The sequence below is a fragment of the Mus musculus genome, chromosome 8 (genome assembly GCF_000001635.26).
Source record: "Mus musculus strain C57BL/6J chromosome 8, GRCm38.p6 C57BL/6J".
NCBI lineage: Eukaryota > Metazoa > Chordata > Mammalia > Rodentia > Muridae > Mus > Mus musculus.
In genome coordinates, this window is record NC_000074.6 from 56,530,593 (window position 1) to 56,550,946 (window position 20,354).

The 20,354-nt window shown below is 38.6% G+C and overlaps 1 protein-coding gene across 11 annotated transcripts; it reads right to left on the reverse strand.

Annotated features, from left to right (window-relative positions):
* Window positions 1–923: 923 nt before the first annotated feature.
* Cep44 (centrosomal protein 44) lies at window positions 924–20,284 on the reverse strand. Of its 11 annotated transcripts, none has more exons than XM_006509449.4 (13): window positions 20,096–20,185; window positions 19,471–19,529; window positions 18,633–18,792; window positions 16,796–16,932; window positions 14,813–14,960; window positions 13,526–13,672; window positions 12,314–12,436; window positions 10,274–10,441; window positions 9,104–9,310; window positions 8,019–8,091; window positions 2,184–2,308; window positions 1,885–1,922; window positions 924–1,140 (listed from the first exon to the last, which is right to left on the reverse strand). In XM_006509449.4, exons 4-13 carry the CDS (start codon window positions 16,882–16,884, stop codon window positions 1,098–1,100), a joined length of 1,161 nt encoding a protein of 386 aa, XP_006509512.1. In that variant the 5' UTR covers window positions 16,885–16,932; window positions 18,633–18,792; window positions 19,471–19,529; window positions 20,096–20,185; the 3' UTR covers window positions 924–1,097. The 11 variants fall into 11 exon arrangements, with proteins under 11 accessions (XP_006509512.1, XP_006509508.1, XP_017168359.1 ...); XM_006509445.4 differs by lacking the exon at window positions 20,096–20,185 and adding an exon at window positions 19,953–20,042; XM_017312870.2 differs by lacking the exon at window positions 20,096–20,185 and adding an exon at window positions 19,953–20,042 and having other exon boundaries at window positions 19,139–19,529.
* Window positions 20,285–20,354: the final 70 nt, after the last annotated feature.

Consider the following 20,354-nt stretch of genomic DNA (forward strand, 5'->3'; position numbering starts at 1 on the left):
GACATAACAGCATTTCACAACTGAATTCTCTTCATTTTTCTAACTTAAGTGACCTGGAAATTCAAAAAACATGAATTCTAGATATGCTTTGGAAATGTTACTAAATTCAAGGTTGTATGCTTCTAAATGCTAACATAAAAGATTACACTTTAAAAGTGTAAACATTAAACATTTCTTAGAATACTAAAGTTTTCCTCAAGTTATTTCTAGTTATAGCTTAATTTTCTACTTAACATTAAAATAAAATTATACAGTATAATGAGGTGACTGATGTAAAAAATAAAAAGATAACTTCCTATAATTTTGACTATTACCCAGAATTACTATTGCTATATATTCATTTACAACGTTAGAAGGTATTCACATAGTAACTTTCTCAGTGACTTTGATTTTCTTTCACTTTAACTTTAAGACCTTTCCTCTCCTTAAACGTTGTTAACGATCCATCATTAGAAAGTGCAGAGCACCTCCACTGCATATCCCATGGAGGGCCAGCATCTGGGTCGGGGCTGACGGTCTAGGGTTATAGAGCAGAGTATTCACACACCCGACACAGTTCCCTCAGCAAACACACAGAAGACGCCCGCTGTCACCACTGCAGTGATAAAGCAGCACTGACTACCCATGAAGAACTAGATTTGTTTAGTTTTCAGTGAGCGTTACAACTGGTTCACCAACACATACGCTAAGATTGTACATATGAGAGCCTCCTGAGTACAATATGCAAGTCCCAGTTGGACTATCTCCAGCAAGATGCAGACCATGTCTTCCAACCCATACTTTCAAAAACATATTACCTAGCTCACTGCCAGTGAATGTCAACACAAAACTACAGAGCGTGCTGTAATGACTTCACACTGTAAGAGCAATATACTGAGACAGAAAGTTTTGCCAAGAAAACTGGAAGAGAAAATCGGCACATATACAGCTTAAAATATTAAAAGTATTTATTTAAGAATGAAAAAGCTCACATATCAAATAGAATCCAAATTCTTAATAAAAACTATCGTATATTAAAATTATATACAGAATTCTTAAATATAGAATATATATAAGTAGCCAAAGTCCTAGGAGCGATTATGCAGAACATTCTACAGTTAGCGACTTGAGCATTTCAGTAACTCTGCTGTCTCTTCAAACCTGGAACAGAACAAATGCTGTGTTAGCTAAGGGCAGGGCTCATAATGGAAGACAGGACTTTGTTTGTTTCTGACCCTGAGATAAACTGAGTGTTCCTCTTTTTACATATAATTACATTAATACATGCACATAGAAGAGAGAAAAAAATAAATAAGTCAACCCTCATAGCCTAAGTTATTTTAGAAGTTTGCTAATGTTAAAGAGCTTTGTACTTTTTTAATGTAGTAGAGTACATAATATTGTGATACCATTTCATCATATATTTTCTTTACACTGCTCTTTGCCAAAACTAGATGCACTGCCCCCCTGTCCCAATGAAAGCATCAGCACTGTGCTCCTTTATCAACAGCATCCCAAAGCCAGCAGGACTAACAACTGAAAATGTCCCCAACTATCCAGCTACATGCTCACAAGGGTTTGGGAAACCAATCAGCACAAGTAGAAAGATGTGAATTAATTAGCAACATCTCTGCCCTCTGTAACTATGATTAACTCTGTGGACAGTGTGTTACACTACTTGTTGGGAGCCAACAAAATGACTCAGCACACACACACACACACACACACACACACACACACACACACACACACACAGGAAGCAAAGCAATGACCCACTGAGTCTGAAGGAAAAGCCACAGCTGATGGAGACTTCAAGGTGTGAACACACAAGCCCAGTCTGCCCACACGGCACTCCAAGGCAGCTCCTACAGAGCAATGGCTTCTCTCACCCTCTCTGTTACTTACATTTTTTTCATCCTTTCCATTTTCTGGATAGTTGTTTCCTTTAATTTGAAAAGCAACAAATTTAGGCAATTTCTCAAAGTAAACAATCCTCAAAGACAGACCATGGCTATAGAAGACACACTGGGGAACACTGCCTACAGAGACTAGTCAACACACAGACCCCTTGAGAGATTACATTTGTAAGTCACCATGTTCTTGCCAACACTATACCATACCCTACTATACACACTATATATAAACACAGTACTTGTTTCTTCTCGACCTTAGAAATCATCGAAGCAGTTGACAGGCTCTCTTACCTCTGAGAACTCTCTCAAGACACAGTAATTAACAATGGAGCTCCCGGGTGCTGTTTCTGATGAGACTGCACTACAGCCAGACGAGCGGTAGTTGCCTGCTGCTCCCCCCACACTGTAGTTTTTATCTGAGAAGAAAATACATTTTAGGATCCCTTTCCATTATACAGAGGAGCCAAGTATTTACAAATAAAATAATGTAAAATGGTTACCTGGTATAGATAAAATGAGTTTTTCATACATTTTTCTTATAGAGGCAGATGCTAAAAATTAATAAAAGTTTTAGAATGCCTTTGGGCTCTGTGGTGCATGCTTGTAATTACACACACGTAGGGAGCTGAGCAGCATGAGTTCACGGCTGACCTAAACAATACAGAGAAACTCTGTCTCCCCACGGCCCCCAATCCAAAATCATTTTACCTTTATCATGATCTGAATCACTTTAAGCATGTAGGAATGGTCGTAAGTTAAACTATAAACTACTTGGGACTAGAGTGACGGCTCAGCAGTCAACAGCCCTTGACTCTTCACGACTTGAGTTCAATTTCCAGCAATCACATGGTGGCTCACAGTGATCTGTAATGGGATCTGAGACCCTATTCTGATGTGCATAATAGAGCATTCAGATACATAAGATACATGAATGAATATATTTTGAAAAATAAATATAAACCACCTATTGATGTGTTCCTTTTTTACAATGGTGACATCTATAACATTGAATCATGAGAAAATTTTCACAATGCTTTATTAAAGCAATGTCGAAGTAATTTCAAAATTGCTCTATCTTTGTTTTGTGGCTAGTGGCAATTATAAAAACTGACTAAATATATATGTTATATATATAAATATAATATAATATATTTAGATATATAAATTTATAATATATTACATTTATATACAGTATATAATTATTGTATATACTATTATATAAATAATATAGTATATACAATAAATATAAAAATGATATAAACATGTATATTTTTATACATTATACAAAATATATCATATATAACATATATATAGCTGGGCGGTGGTGGCACACACCTTTAATCCCAGCAATTGGGAGGCAGAGGCAGAGGCAGGCAGATTTCTGAGTTTGAGGCCAGCCTGGTCTACAAAGTGAGTTCCAGGATAGCCAGGGCTATACAGAGAAACCCTGTCTCGAAAAAACAAAAAAAAAACAAAACAAAACAAAATTAAAAAATAACACACACACATATATGTATAATATAAACAATAATAAATATAAGTATGTCACTTATATATCATATTAATGATTAATATCATATTAATATGATATATAGCATAATCAAATATTATATTGTATTATAATCATACATTACATATATTTATCATATAAAATTATATATAGTTATGTATATATGTATGTGTTATCATCTATAACAAAAAATATAATTATAACACAAATATATTTATCTATATTACATATTATATAAACTTATACATGTTATAATGTATAACAAAATACATGTGTGTAATATATATATAGATATAATAAATATATATTAATATCAAAAGGGATCCAATCTTGAGTTAACGTATGGTAAAAAAAGTTAAAAATTCAAGATCTAGGTTCTTTATAACAAAAAACCCTTCCTTATGTCAGATAATCTGATATCAATGTAGCAAAATGAAAGCATATTTTTCTCATTAACTCCATCAATTACTGAACGGCACACATAGATACAACATTTTTCTATCAATCATGCCTATTTAAAAATCTGGCTACAAACAGGAAGCCAAAAATAAATCATTTAAACTGGTTTTCATAAAGAGCATTTTTGTAGGCCTTCCTGGATGCTAAAGAATTAATACTCATGGACTAAACAAATGCTTTTTATCCGAAACAGCCAAATCCTCCTTGACAACCTGTTGTCTACTCCAGCCTCCTTGGGGAATGGTTTTCTCAGCTTATTCTCCTGAATACACTCAGCCTGAATAAAATAGCTCAAGCTTAACATGAAACATGATCCGACTAATTTTGGTGTTAAAAAATTCTAAGATAGAAATGTCATTAGACTTGACACCTTCTGTATGGTATTTACTGAGTTGTGATCTATTTATTTACCGGACACTAACAAGGTCGCATGCCACAGCTCTGAAGACTAACTACACCAGGCTGCTTACAGGAGCCACGGGAACGTGACAATATTAAGAAATAATTTAACTCAGCAGGAACTGTAACTTCCATGCCTCTAAATATGTGTATTATTTTCTTCTGGTAAAGACAGGTGTTCTCTGAAGGTTCTGATTATTCCCTATGCTGTCCCAAAGGAGAAAAGGAACAAGTGTGCAGGGCTGAGAAGACAGTTGATAATAATGGCTCTCCTCATCTGAACTTGGAGTTTGAATTTTTGAGGCATATCACTGCTTCATATAAAAGAAGGTTAGCGCTACGGGCAGTGGTGGCACACACCTTTAATCCCAGCACTTGGGAGGCAGAGGCAGGCGGATTTCTGAGTTTGAGGCCAGCCTGGTCTACAGAGTGAGTTTCAGGACAGCCAGGGCTACACAGAGAAACCCTGTCTTGAAAAACCAAAAAAAAAAAAAAAAAAAAAAAAAAAAAAAAAAAAAAAAAAAGGTTAGCACTAGGCCAGCTAGGTGGCTACTAAAACAGGCATGGCATCCCGGACCGCAAAGGTTAGTGAGGGTCATACATACAGAAAGCCAGGCATATTTAATAGCCAGATCGGCCAAGTGCATATTATACTCACAACAGTTCTGGCTTCCTGTGCTCTGAGTAAAATCTTACTAGTTTAAACATACTTTCTTAGCCTTGCTGTAGAAGATTACGAATTGGTAACCGTGTACAGATTAGAGAAAAGGAGCAGCAGTGGCCCCCACACTGAGCTAAGGGAACATCAGTGGAAGGGCTTGCTCGTGACAAGGAGTGGCACTAATGGAGAGACACCACACCCAACTCTCATGTGACCACTGATTTCTCATGGCCAACTTTGGAGGACTGTATTTTACTAGTAACAGAACACATTGGGCTCTTCAGTCTTCTGTAACTTGCAAGGCAGTACTTACAAATCAAGACCTAAGCTGTGAGGCTCCCCCTTAACTATTTCATACACCATAATGATATTCAAACGTGAATTCAGTACTTTTTATGCACCTTCTCCTCACCTCTCTTTCCATCTTCTGTTAAAGACTAACAACTGCAGTGTAAGGTCCGTCTTCCCTTCCTTCTCTCCTTCACTGCTTCTGCTTCTATCAGTAACCACAGCTCCCACTTACACATCTCCAGTAGTTTACCTGCTCACTATCCTCACGATCAGTGTCCTAGTAAACTCCTCACTAGTGCTCTGAAAAATGACCACTACAACACCTGTGTGCTTTAGTTTCCTCTAGCTGATCACTATTCTCCTTGTAAGAGAATCATTCTGAAATACAAATCTGAAAATATTAACTAAACTGCTTCTATGACTCCAGGGTAAATTCCATGACCTGGCCTTTCTATTCCTCTGCTTCCACTCCCTTCATGTACACATATATGTCCATCTCGTAGTCAAACTGGAAGAAAGATAAACTCTTGGAGTACTACACCTGGACTAATTGTTCCTTCTTCTATGAGGATAAATGTATAAGACAAAGTAAAGTAAGGAGCAGCCCTGACAGTTGGTTAACCTGCCTGGCAATTAATACTCAAGTTACTGTATGTGCTAACAGATAGTATTTAATAGTCAACAATTTCACCTAAAGTCATGAAACACAGAGAAGTAAAACTACTGCCATGTCTGAAAAGACTAAACAAGGTCACTATTCAGGCACGGAAAGGGTCAGACGCAGCCCTCCCTCACCACTACATGAGTGCTTCTCTTTAGCTGGATTTCAGGGCCTTCCATCCGTGTCATGGATCATCATGACTGCGGCTCCCAAGGGCATGCAGAGCAGAGGCTCCTCGCTTCCTCCACAGTCTTCAGTACTACCCACTCACCCAACACACAGATGCCTTACAGCTCTCACTGGATTAACATCCTTTTAATACAGGGGAAAACACATTTGGAACCTCACAAATTCCCTCCTTACTGAACACAATTCTAAGATCAGAATGATACACTTGCATTGTACTCTGCATCTAATGAGACCAAACAACCTGTGTTTCCATTCACAAGGTGTGGTGTGCAAGGTTTTGTACAGTCTTCGGCCAAAGTATAATCTCTAGGCTACCAGGTACTCACTTTAATCATAATCTCACCTATTTTGGATAAGGGTCTATCTTATTCTGAGTCCTAGTGCAGTGGCTTAAACTTGGGTATGCACAGTGAGTGACTATCAGAACAGGCACAGCTGAACTTGGAAAAGGTACTATTTCGTAAACAACAGGCAAAGCGCTCCTTGGGTGAGCAAATGTTTGAATTCTAATACATATACACACTGGAGACAGAAGTTACAGGTATTATTTTTTTCTTTTTGTGTTAGACAGATCACTGGACAAAAATTTATGCTCTTAAGAATAAGAGTATTTCAGTTGGATGCTTCCTAACACAAAATCTGCAGTCCATGATAAATTTAATAATTTAAAAAGCATCCTAAATAACGAATGTAATGCCTGGAACTGCCTTCTGTGAGATGACAGCAGCATCTGCACCAACTGCGTCGTGCTGAGGAAACCTATCAGAGAGAGTTGCCATGATTCAACCCTGTCCAGCACTCCGTGATTGGGCGGTCACTGGAAAGTCACCAATGAGTTTCAGTGACACTCATCTTCCTCACCTGAGAGAGTCACATGTGTGCATGTAAGAGTAGTACTTATTTTACATGGCTGTATTAGGAATGAAATGAGTTAATACAGCAGTTAGGACAATGCAGTTTCTTAAATTGCATATTGTGAAATGCAGATTGTTAAACATATAGTAGCTGAAAAGCTCTAATGATGTTACACATCTATATTACTGAAATTTAACCTCATGACAAACTGTCAATCGTAGAAGTCATCTTCTTTACAAACATAATTTAATCATACCATGAGGTAAAATGTGGCCCTCTGCTTTTTCTAAATTAAGACTCAAAAGAATAAAAGCTTCTGTGGAAACCGGAGATCCTTGATGCTCAGTAACATGGAGTCTATCCGAAGGAGGTTGTGGCATGGAAAAGGCCTCCCGGGCTCTACACCATTCTCACTGTATGACTGTCAGTAAGCAGAACTTTTAGGGGTCTGATTTTCTTATTGACAGTACTGTTATTCTAGAATGATTCAAAGTAAAAACCCCCCAAGGTCTACAAGACTGTACACCAGAGTATATTCATCCTCTATACCCTGAAAGATATATACTCTGGTTATATAAGCAATTATTGGCAGTCTGTGGTTTTCTATTTTCTTTTTTCTAATAGCTCTGTAATTTTATTTTATTAATAGAACTGTGTGATAAAAGCTGGAGATATGGCTCAATCAGTAAATTTGTTTAATTTGATCTCTAGAACCATGGTTTTCTTTGTTTTTGGTTTTGTTTTAAATCAGATGTAGTGGCTCGCATCTACAGTCTGACTGCTAGGGTGATGGAGTCAAGGGGATCCTGGGAGCTCGCTGGCAAGTATACCCAGGTTGGTGAGCTCCAGGTTCAGTGAGAACTTTATCTCAAAGAATAATCCGGAGAGTGACTGAGAAGGAAATCTAATATGGATCTCTGGATTACACAGGCACACGTGTGCACGCGCGCGCGCGCGCACACACACACACACACACACACACACACACACACACACACACACACGCATAGATGAGAATGCTAAAGATGCCAAATGTCCATACAAACTACTCTTCTAAACATGTTTGCAAGCCAAGAGTATTAATATAATTTAAGAACTTACCATAGGGTACAAAGTCCACATCACTAATTGACTCACAGTCTTGACTTGCCACATTACGCTCTACAGATTCACTCTGGAATGTACAGGCAAATATTTAGAATAAAATGCAAGGTGTTTCATTTTACACTGCTAAACACAAAATAGAAGCAAAGCACAGGGCATGTTTAGTTTGAATAAATTTGTTTACAAATAATATATAATTATTCCTGTTTAAGAAACAACCATTTAGATGTAGAAGCAGATAGTAACATTCCTGAATCTACAACTCCAGTCTCTAAAAGAGGAAGACAGATTAGAAACTGAAATCCTAAGAAATAAAAGAGATTTCTCAGACTCTATAAGGCAATGGTAAATTTAGTGGTTTGAGTAAGAATGGACCCCACAGACTCGTATATTTAAATGCTTAGTCACCAAGGAGGGACACTATTTGAGAAGGATTAAGAGATGTGGCCTTTGTTGGAGGAAGTGTGTCACCAGGGGTGGGCTTTGAGGTCTATCTCTCAGTTGATGAGGATATAGCTCTCAGTGACTGTCACAGCCATGTGTGCTTCCATCCCTGCCCCCTCCCGCCATGATGACAATGGACTGACCCTCTGAACCGTAAACAAGCCCCTAGTTAAATGCTTTACTTTATAAGAGTTGCCTTGGTCATGGTGTGACTTCACAGCAACAGAACACTGACTGAAGAGTAAATTTGGTAACTGTTTCTATTAAATTCACTTTATGATTGAAGTATATAATTTATTTAATGCATAAAGAAGAAAATGTTGGAATTTCAATTTTTACCTTTTCTACAACTTTTTCTGTAAACTTTGTCCTATTAAAATACATAAATAATTTTCAGTTTTTCAAAGATTCTTACCTCATTCCAAGTATTTCAAGTATTAATCACTAAAATCTCAACTTACAAGTTTTTCAAAATATTCTATTGAGAGGAAAACAGCCATTAAGAAGTATAACAAAACTTGTTCAACTTGAGCAGACTTTATTCTAACTCAACACTTCTTTCCTAAGTAGCCCCTCATGTAGCAGGACACAGATGTAATAAGATGAACACTTCACTGTACAGCTTTCCACAGCGATACCTTTTTGGACAACAGCATCTCCGTTTCTAGAAGAGTGACACGACTTAGAAGGTTGTTCCAGGCCTTCTCGTCGACCATCACTTTCCCGTGTGTTGCAGCTTCCAAACGCTCAAGCCGTTTCTCTATCCAAGTCAGCTGCTTCAGCTTTTCCTGACATTCGGCCAGTGCGATCTGAAGTGCGGTAATCTCAGGATGATCACATATATCCTAAAATGATAAACAAGACCACAGATGATATGAAGTGACATTTTCCTTCCTTTGTGCTGTCTTGACAGCTCAGGAAGGAGCACAGTGTGACAACAGAGCCCTCCCGCAGACAGACTGGACCTAGACAGCACTAGTCTGTCAGATGTGACCCCAGTGACTTCTTTTCACAGCCATGACTTGTGAAGTCATCTGCACGATGCTCTCACATTAGGTAGCACAATACAACTGCCATTACTTAGTTCCTTGAAACAATGCCTAATATAAAACCCAAGAGGAAATAAGCAAGACAAAATGACATATGCTCACTAGCTAGAGTGTCACAGAGCACAAAGTGGGCCCATAAATAAAAGTTCATAAATCCAACTGTAACCCAAACTGTATAAAGATCACAAGGCAGAGAGCAGTGTATCAGAAACAGTAGAGATCATATACATAAGGGTGCTTGTGTTAAGAAGGAGTAACAGAAATGGAAAATTAACAAGGAGTCAGGTAGGACAGCATAGATCTGCAACCCTACTACACAAAAGGCCAGGTAGAAGGGGTTTGGCAATTAGAAGCCACCTTGAGTTATATAAAGTCAGCCAAAGCTACATGGCAAGACCATGCCCCTTGGGGAAAATATAGCAAAAATTCCCTTTGCTAACAAAGGGAAAATGGGATAAAATGCTAAGCTTACATGTGGTAGAGAACTCTACCATGCAAAGCTGCACATCTCTCTTGCTAGACTGCAAGTTTCCTGGGGCAGGAACCTTTTTTCATTTCTCTTTGCTTTACTTCTAACTCAGGAGGGAAACTGCAAACAGATCTGACAACTGGAATCCACTGACTCCTATTCAGAAAGACTGATTCATTCGTAAGTAATAACATAGGTGCCATAATTTAAGAGTTGACAAACAGTCCATGTTTCAAAGACTAAAGTAAGCAGAGACACAGCAGTGTGTTAAAGAGCCCGCCAGGCCTCACTTGCAGCTCAGCCTTGACCTCAGGGTCCTGGGCCTCAGGAATCCGAATGTCAGAACTCTGCTCTGCTGACTCACTGCAGCCTTGACTGATGTCTGCTAAGGTTACTGTCCCTTCAGGAACGCCAACCTTCTCGTCAGTGTACAGGTGGCGGATCACCACAGCTTTCTTCTGCAGAGACAAACACCAACAGACACTTCCATGGTTTACTGCCACGATTCCTTTATGTGTACTCTAGACAAACTGTATAAAGATTTAAAGACATTTAAATTACCACAATAATGTATCATAATATAAGATGCTAATATTAACATATTTTTTAAGTGCTTGGGAGACATAGTTCAACTGTTTTAAAAGCTTTCTTATGTCTTAGGTTAAATACTGAAATATATTTTAAAGAAGATGTTTAGCTTGGTTTCAAAATGCTGAACAAAGTGGTTACGGTAAAGATGAAACAGGACTAGCAAAGATCTGATTATTTGTTGAAACAGGTTAATGTTCAGCTTTTATAAATGTTTGAAATATTACATGATAGAAAGTTAAAACCAAAACTGAAAAAAACAACAAAACAAAAACATCTATGACATGTGGTAGCACAGAACCGTAATCCCAGCATTTACTAAGCCCAGACAGGAGGGTTAGAAGCACCAGGCCAACCTGGGCTATATAGTGAGATTCTGTCAATGAATAAACAAACAAAAGTTGTGATATAATTTACAAGTTAAATAACAACTAGCTATGTGAGGACTCACCAAAATTTTTGCTATTGATCAAATCACAGTACATAGGTTATCTTTCACTGGAAGTTTAAAATACTGAAAAAAGGGAAGTACTAAGAGTAACTTCACACTTTAGCCACGGTCTGCCTGCCTATTATTATTATGGATTGTCTGTATAGACACGGAAAAACCCTAACACATGAAGAAATCATAAACAATCTACATGACATGAGGCACCAGCAAGGAGACTTTGCTTCAGCACTGTCCCTACTTCTTTGTCAACCAAGAAACGTAAGAATGATTATGAATACCACCAGCTTTTCAGTAGTTACTCACCTTTCTGGTATTAAAGCTTTTCTAGTCATATATTTTGAATTAAAGAATAAGTAACTCTATGTATTTCACTTTATTGAGAAAAAATTTATACCTTTTATCTAACTCTACATCGATTATTGATCTGTATTCTGCCTCCTCACCCCAAAAGGAAAACAGCTAGAAGGACATTTATTATTAAAATGGGATATTAGCTCAGAGCTCCCCTTGGATAAGAAAAGCTGCTGTCTCTCAAGTGTTGGAACTCATTTAGCCGCAGGTGCTCAAACAGACAAAGACAGAGACAACGAATACCTAGAATAAAGAATACTCAAAACCAGATTACTAGAGAATCTATAATCTTGGTTTTCACTGCATCTAAAAGAACCTTCAAAATCACTCTTGCTACTAGTGGACCACTTAATACATACACACACCTTTTTAGGGATGATCAGATATGTAATTAAGAGTATACACTGAGGGCTGCAAAGACATCTCAGGTTAAAAAACACTTACAAACTCTTGCAAGACACAGGTTTGGTTGCTAGCATTCACATGGACACTTACAACCACACAGGACTCTACGGGATCTGACACTTTTTTGCTTCCTTCTGATAAACAACCATGTAAGATAAAATAAGTATACTTTTAAAAGCATGTCAATGCCTCTATAAAATAACCTTACTACATTTTATCTGAAAAATGAAAAAGAATTCAACATTAGAAATATGAAACCTATACAAGTTTTCCTGTTTACACTTCTCACAAGTTTAGGAATTGTCCCCAAACATCACTAAGAAGTCCCCTGCTGAGACTGCGGGGAGGAAAGGGAAGTGGGGTAAGAGAGAGAGAGCACCCGAGAAAATTTGATCAAAACACATAAATACATGAAAAAAGGCCTTTAAGAAAACTCGTTTTCACTACTAAAAACGCCTTGTGTCCGTGCTGCCTGCTGCAGTGGAGAACTCCATCTCTCTGTACAAAGACGCTACTGTCCCTTTTCTTTTCACACCTTTCCCGACGTCATAAACCTGCCCGTGATGTCAATGCCAACAGCCTCTGCAGGGCGTTTCTCACTGTTTGAACAAGGTTCTGGCTTCTCAGAAACATTCTTCTTCCTTTGGCATGATGAATTCTAAGGAGGGAAAAGAAGTAGACAAAATAATACATTTTGTAGAAAAGTATGATATACATTTAAATTCTATTCTTTAAATACTTAGTTTTGATACCAGTAAATAGTGGAAATAATGAAGCATGTTTGGTTTGTTTGCTTCCTGTACATTTAAGTGAGACTGGTATGGTGGCGCTGTAATCCCGCACACAGAAGACTGAGGACGGAGGGCTGAGGTCAGCATTAGTTACACAGAAACTATGAGGCAGCCTGGGCTACATAGTTAAAAAAACAAACAAAACTACACAAGAAAATAAAACAAAAGCTTTAAAAAGTGTCAAAAATACATTATCTTTGAACTGTTAATTTAGGTACAGATCATAATATGTAAGATATGTGACTAGTATCGGAGAAATTACGACCCTTGACAGTCTGTGCCCTATCTGTGTATAATGGAGCAACCGTGGCATACAGCCCATGATATGTGGGCTGTATGAGCAATGAGATCTAGATTAACTAGCTGCTTATGGCTTGATCTAGGTCAGACTGCAGGACATCCTGGTATTGCAGTGACCTGTCCTTGGCAAGAAGCTAGCTGTGAAATCTTTGCCCTATAGAGGAGATTCTGAGACATGAAAGTTAGAGGGTGGACGCCTCAGCACCTCTGTGGTTTTACACATTCACATCCCTTCCAATTCCCATCTTGGTTCTATACAACTCATTTTTGGTAAAAACTAATCCTAGTTCCTAGATATGCCCTTGAAATTCCTAGACAGTTCCACAATTCCACGTATAGCATTAACACCAAGAATCCCCTTCCGTTCATAACACACTGACATCTGTAACATTGGAGATGGCGTAGTCACCCGAGAAGCTTAGCTGCCCGCCCCTTCCCCGAGGAGAAGCACTGCTGCTTTTGCTTCAGTACATTTGCTTCTCCACTTAAGTCTCTTTTACGAAGGTCCTCCATGCTTTCTCTAGTCATAGGAGTCTGACAGTCAAAGAACTTCTGCGTCGATTGACCATGCGCTTTTAAATAATTTGCTGTTGATTTGATTTAAATATTAGGTTTTTCTTTTCATCAGTTAGAACTCAATCTATTTGTAAAATTACCTTGTCAAGGCCAATCAATTCCTTGTGTTTTTTCATCACACAATTCAATATATCACAGACAATTTCAATTTTCCATTCAGCAAATCCAGACTGTATAAATTGCTTTTTTGTCAAAATTGGTTTATAATCAAATTGATCACGAAGAAGCTGCAAAGGAATAAAGGTAATAATTAGGAACAATTTATTTGTTTAATTCAAAATTATATAACCAGCTGATCAGAAGGTAATGACTACCTTTGAGAGAAAGATCAAGCCATTAAGTAAAGGTACTAAAAGTATAGAGTTGGCGTTGAATTATGCTCAGGAATGAGACAAGTTGCTAGGGATATGTTGAGTAGGGGGCAGAATCGAAAAGAAGAGGGAGGGAGAGGAAGAGGAGAAGAAGAGGAGAGGAAGAGGGAGAGAGGAAGAGAGGAAGAGGGAGGGGAAGAGGGAGAGGGGGTGAGCACTTTAGGACAGCCAGAGCTGGTGAGAGCCTGTCTCAAACAAAACAAAACAAACACACACAAAAATCATAGCACTTGATAAAATTAATGGTAAACATTAAGTTTTTAAAAATCAAAATCAACAGATCAAATTCAGTCTCCATTCAAGTGTCTAGATGCTACTGCAGATAGATCTTGTCTTGGATCTCAAGGAACAAACTATGAAAGCTTCACTTTGTATACTATAAGTAATTAATAAAGAAGCCCGTGGACTATAGGTTCTCTCTCCTGCTTCCTCCAGTATACAAACATTTAGTAAAATTTCATAAAAAGCAGGCAAATTACAGCCAACAACAAATGTTTACCAGTTGTCATGATTAATAGGAAATGTTGAAAAGCAAACAGGAATTGTATATTTATTGCAATAGAGACCACATTTTAATGAAATAAACACTTATAAAAATACTTGGTCAAGTATATACACGTGTGACACATGACCACATATGATAATAGCCCTAGATTATAATGAAGCTGAATTTTTCCCTATGGCCTAGTAATTAAACTTTATCACATCCATGTTTAGACATATGAATACTTACACTGCACTATAATTCACACAATACAGAACAGGAACTCATTACAAGTTTGCAGCCCACGGGCAATAGGCTTTGCATATAGACAAATCTAGGCCTCTACAAGCACACGCTGATATTTCCCAACGATAAAACTGCCTATCAGTGCATTTCTCAGATGTATACACCACTGGAAAGTGAACAAGCAACTGTGCTCCCATAGTTATTACTAAAGTATTCATTTTAAAAATCACTCAATAAAGAATTATTGTTTCATAAACTCGGACTACCTTGTAGACAGTATCTGTAAAGCGCACGTCGTTCTTCGCTATGAGCTCTATACTGGATTCCATTAGGAGTTCGGCTACGTAAGGCGAGTATGAGGTGAGAGAGTAGCTGATGATGGGCAAGGATGCTGCTGTGTCTCCCTTTATCAGGCTGTCGGGAAAAGGGAAAAAGACTTAACTCACATAGGTCCAAAGCCTGGGTGATTAAGGATAACTAGCAGTGTTGTCAATAACTTGGTTATCATTACAGACACAGTAATGAAGATAGACATGACTCTCCAGACTCTCTATGCTACTCTGAGCCATTCTGATCAGATTAAAAAACAGCACTGTTCATTTTCATGTGCTCTGAACCTCACTATTGCTGGACAGCCTATCTCCTACAGTTTTTATGGCTTTTCTAAAGTGTATTCTTACTTGATCTCCTATAAATGAAAAGAAAGTACTACCTTACAGTTCTCAAGAAGATGTTATACTTTGTAACATTTGTTACATTAAGGCATTTATTCCTACACAAACCTGCACAAATTAGCCTTACGAACTCTAAGTTACGAATGAGGAACCACTGGAAGAGCTTATGCTGTGATGAGGTGCCCACTCTGCTTCCGCGAGAGCTGTACCTTCCTAGCCTGGGCTCATGTCTCGGAAGGGGGTCCTACATGCTGCCTTTATCTGTACGTATTAGTTATGACTCATTACTTAATGCTGGTTCTCATGAAGCCATCTTCTTAGTCTCTGATGCCTCATACTGTCTGTTTCTAATTCTTTACTTATTTACTGGTAGACAATGACTTGCTGAATCCTGCACAAAGAAGCAAATGAATTCTATCTTCAATTAGCCAGCTGAAGTTATACTGTACTTACATATGAACAGAATGTTTTCGACAGTATGTTTCCCACAGAATTGCAATGTGTGCGTAAGCCTCCCCATCTCTACCCCAAAGTTTTAAAAAGCCTTTTGTTTTTTTTTTTGTATGTGTCCTGCCCACAGCAACTGCAGATGGAAGGCACCTGATGGGATGGCTGGGAGTAAGCTCTATTTCTCTGGAAGAGCTGCAGGTGCTCTTAACTGCTGAGGCATCTTTCCAACACTCCACTCAAAATTTAATAAGAGTTTTATAGCAAGAGTTTTATAGCATGGAGGCTACCTTAAGAAACACCACTAATCAGAATCTTCCATGCTAGAGAACACATGAAGTAAATGGACACTGCTCATGTTGGCTATATTAAATATACTACTACCCTGCGGAATGAGAGAATGGCAGATTATATAATTAATAAAATCCATTATACTCCAGTGAGCTTAAAATTAGAGACAGTATCTAGACTGCGGTATATACAGCTAACAAACGGCCATCTTAAATTCTCTTGGGTTGAAATTTTTATTCATACTTATAAGTTCCTACAGTTTTCTGCTTTCTTAAATACATATACTTGAACATTATAACATTAGCTGTGTATATACACAAGTACATTTCTCTTGAATTTATTACAGCTGTTCACTGCGCACTCACACTCATCCACAACAGCACAGGCACCTCTGAAGGACAAAGGACAATTTGAGGGAGTTGGACCTTTTGTTTCAGTGTGAGGCCTGGGGATTGAAGTCAGGGTCATCAGGCTGGGCAGCCAGTCCCTGTACCAAGCTGTTAGCCCAAAAGTGAATTTAAATAGGGTCCATTAAAAAGAATTATTAGTTTCATCATGTCATATGTATCTCGAACGTTTTGTAAAATAATAATAATAATAAAAAAAAAAAAAACTAGCCAGGCAGTGGTGGCGCACGCCTTTAATCCCAGCACTAGGGAGGCAGAGGCAGGTGGATTTCTGAGTTTGAGGTCAGCCTGGTCTACAGAGTGAGTTCCAGGATAGCCTGGGCTACACAGAGAAACCCTGTCTCGAAAAACCAAAGGGAAAAAAAAAAGAAAGAAAGAAAGAAAAGAAAACCACCAGTACGTTTCAAATATCAAATGCATTGCGGCTTACCCGACATAATCCACCTCATTGGGGTAATTCAGTGACCGAAGCACTTGTTCTAGCTTCCGCAAGCTTCTCTTTAAGTCACCTGTTGCCATTATATTCCGATTCAGCTCCAACTCTCAAATAATCTTACAGCCTCTCATCTAAAAACGAAATGATGAAGTCTGGTGAACAGTGAACTTTGGGAAGCTGCTCTGCTCTACTGTGCACACATCTCCTTCATCTACTCTGTATGTCTCCCCAGCAGGTCACACCACCTACTTCCACTCCTCAGAACTTAGCACTTCTGTGGCAGGTTAAGGGCTTACTGCCTTGTGCCAACTCTCAACCCTAAGTGCAAACTTGGCTTCAACCTCATCCTCTACTTTTTCCTTTCAAAACACATAAGTATGTCTTGTATTTATGTTCTTCCAATGTACTTCATCTAGCACTCTCCCAAATGTTTTACCTTGAATGATAATGGACTATAATCTTTACTCAGTGAAAAGGAGACTTATTGGCTCAATGCCTGAGGGGCTATGGATCCTCACAGTGTAGAAGCCATCATGACATGGTGACAAGCAGCACAAGGTGGCAGGAATGCACAGTAGCTGCTAGCCTACATTACCCCAGACCAGAGGAAGGACAGCCGAGAACTGGTATCAGGCTACCTACCATCTTAAGGCATTTTCACTCCCCAAGCAACTTCCTCTAGCTAAGTCCCACCTCCCTAAGATTGCACAACCTGTCAAATTAGCACTCCAAGCTGGAAACCAAGTTATCAAACATATGAGCCTATGGAGGACACTTAACCTTCAAATCATAGCTGGTACCATTTGGAAAAAAATATCAAGTTGAAATGGCCGCTATCATTAATTACCCTGAATGCTTATAAAACCTACATAGTATAAACCAAAAAATGAAGATAAATTTAGCACAGATTTAAGTTATTATCCCCAGGGTTTGGATTTCATGTAGTTGCCAATTAGAGATGCTTATATTAAAAACCAAACCAAACTCATAGTTCACTAATATCTTGCTCAAGAAAATGACAAGAGTTCCTGGAGAAAAGAGATTCTCTGAAACTGAAGCTCCTTTAAAATGAAATCACTGAGAAAGAAAGAAAGAAAGAAAGAAAGAAAGAAAGAAAGAAAGAAAGAGAAAAAGAAAAAAAGAACAATTCAAGAATTAGATGAACTATACTTAGGGGTTTTTGTTCATGGGCTGTATTTCAGCAACGATTGACATATAATCACCCCTGCCCAGACACCTCTGCGTCTGTATAGGTCAGGAGAAGTATATAAAGCTGGCAATGTGCAGAATTCTAAGCCTGGGCCACCATCACTTCTGTGGCCATTTCTCTAGACTTGGGCACCTATTCCATGTCCGTGGCATAGCACCCCATTCGCAGTCTGCTCCTGCGGAGCGAGCTGCTGAATGTACTTTAAGTATCCTTGCACTGATGCTATGGTCAGCATGTTTGAAACACCAAATTACCTACTAAATAGTAAGATATTTAGACAATGAGGATTTTAGGGGGGGGACGGGGAAAGAAATCCTAAAATTAAATTATACAACATACTGGTCAAAACAGTAAGGCTTATTTCCCATCTTTCCAGATGCCGGGGCTAGAAAGACATACAGATATGTTAAGACAGACTTCCCAGACCAACCTTTATTGCCTAAGAAAGGTGACAGGGGAACTACTCTAGCCTCTGCTGTAACTACAAACACTGTGCCTGGGATTTAAGATTGCAGGTCTGATCTTGTTTTAGTTTCCAGACCCATCTGACAACACAATTGTTAGTTTTGTACATATCCTATCTTCCCAGGACATGCAATTTTATCCAATACTCGGTGCTACCTTTTCTTTTGCTGGTATCATAGAAGGCATTTATCTTTACATTATTTCTACTTCTGGTAATGAAATTTCGGACACTAAAGTATGCCCCAGGAACACATCCTCTTCATTACCAGCACAATAAACATTTTAAAGAAGAGTAAGATTCAAGTACAGCTTGTATCTGTAGGTGGAGGGAAAAGATATGACAGAAGAGAAAAACATAAAGGTATTTTTAAAAAAACAAGATCATAGAAGTATGTTTTCAAGAAAGGCTTTCCTAGTGTTTTTTAATTAGTAAATACTAAAATTATTACTATGAATTGAAGCTAATCAAGTACTGAAACATACTTTACACTTGACCATAATTAATCTGAGATAAAATTAAACTGTTACTTAAAAATTAGCATTTTCACTTTATATTACTTATCACAGGATATTAAATGAAGACCATATACAGATTCAATCATTAAGGTCTCACTGGTCTACCTAGCTTTCTGAAGAGTTAGGAACAAATCAAATCCACCAACCGAATTGCTGGAAGACATTGTGAGCACCGCACAAGATGGCTTTGGTGGGGAACGGAACCGATCTCAGGATCTTGGCATACCCAATGGCTCTACCACTGAGCTAGTCCCCCAGCTTTGCAGTTTAAGATACTTTGTTTCAAACCCAGCTCAATTTCGTAGCTGCTACAGGTCTTTAAAAACATGTCACAGGACTCCAAAATCATTTTGCCCAGGATAAAGTAACTAGCCTTTAATAATCACAGTGGATAGCTAGGATTTTGAAATTCCGCTTGACATATCTAAAAGACAAACTTTAAGATAAAGGGATACAAATCTGTAGAAACTAAACTTACAAAATCTCTCCGTAATAGATACTAGGAAAATGCTGTTGTAAGATCCGATGAGGGAACCGCTGTGTTCACGCATAAAACATTGTTAAAATGCTTGCAAATAATTCTGTAAAACAGTCTAGTGTAGCAGTAAGTCTAGAATACATATGTTAAAATTAGTTTTCTTTTCATACAGAGCAATCATAGGCCTCAAAGTAGATGGAGAATTCTTTTTTTTTTTTTTTTTTGGGGGGGGGGAGACACCATGAAGATGAAAACAAAGAGAACACGAAGGAAGGAGTACTTTTTCTATTCCGGACAGTCTTTTGAAGCTAGATGTATTTTTGACGGAAAGAAACTTAAAGGCATCTACAAAACAATTCAAAGAGGGCAGACTCCGATTCATTCTACTTGATGCCTTCCAAAACCATACCAGCTGGTACACAAGCAAGTCCCATCTCGAATTCCCTTTCTGCCTCTAAATTTAAAGGGATGAAAAGGTAGACCTGATCATTCGCCTACAACCCAGGAACCTCGGTGAGGACAGCAGAAGGGCCACCTTCGTCCAAGCCAGAGCACAGCAGGTCCACGAGCTCTGGCTCAGCCAGCAGCCCCTAAGCAAACTGAAAGGTTCCCAAGGCTACCGTACCAACACAGAAAGAAGAAGGGAGCACTAGAAACCCGAGAACGTGGCGGGAACCGGGTCTGCAGCCCCAGAGCCTTACGCCCGCGCCTCGGGTCGCCCCTCGTGCCGACGGTTTGTTTTTAGAACTCAGAGTTCGAGCCGAGAGTTCGAACAGCGGCTAAACATTCCGAGCCAGAGGCTGCCCCAAATGCTGGCATTCCTAGATGCAGATTCCACACTCCGTTCGCGCAGCTTCTTCAGGATACTCTACTGTCGTTAAAGT

Bases quoted from the DNA above. Each gene is read 5' to 3' on its own strand.
- Cep44 (XM_006509448.4), bottom strand. From the start codon at position 16,884: ATGGCAACAGGTGACTTAAAGAGAAGCTTGCGGAAGCTAGAACAAGTG. The intron at 13,673-14,812 runs GTAGTCCGAGTT...ATTCCTTTGCAG, and splicing joins TTACAGATACTGTCTACAAG to CTTCTTCGTGATCAATTTGA. The intron at 1,923-2,183 runs GTAAGAGAGCCT...TTCAAATTAAAG, and splicing joins TCTTGAGAGAGTTCTCAGAG to GAAACAACTATCCAGAAAAT.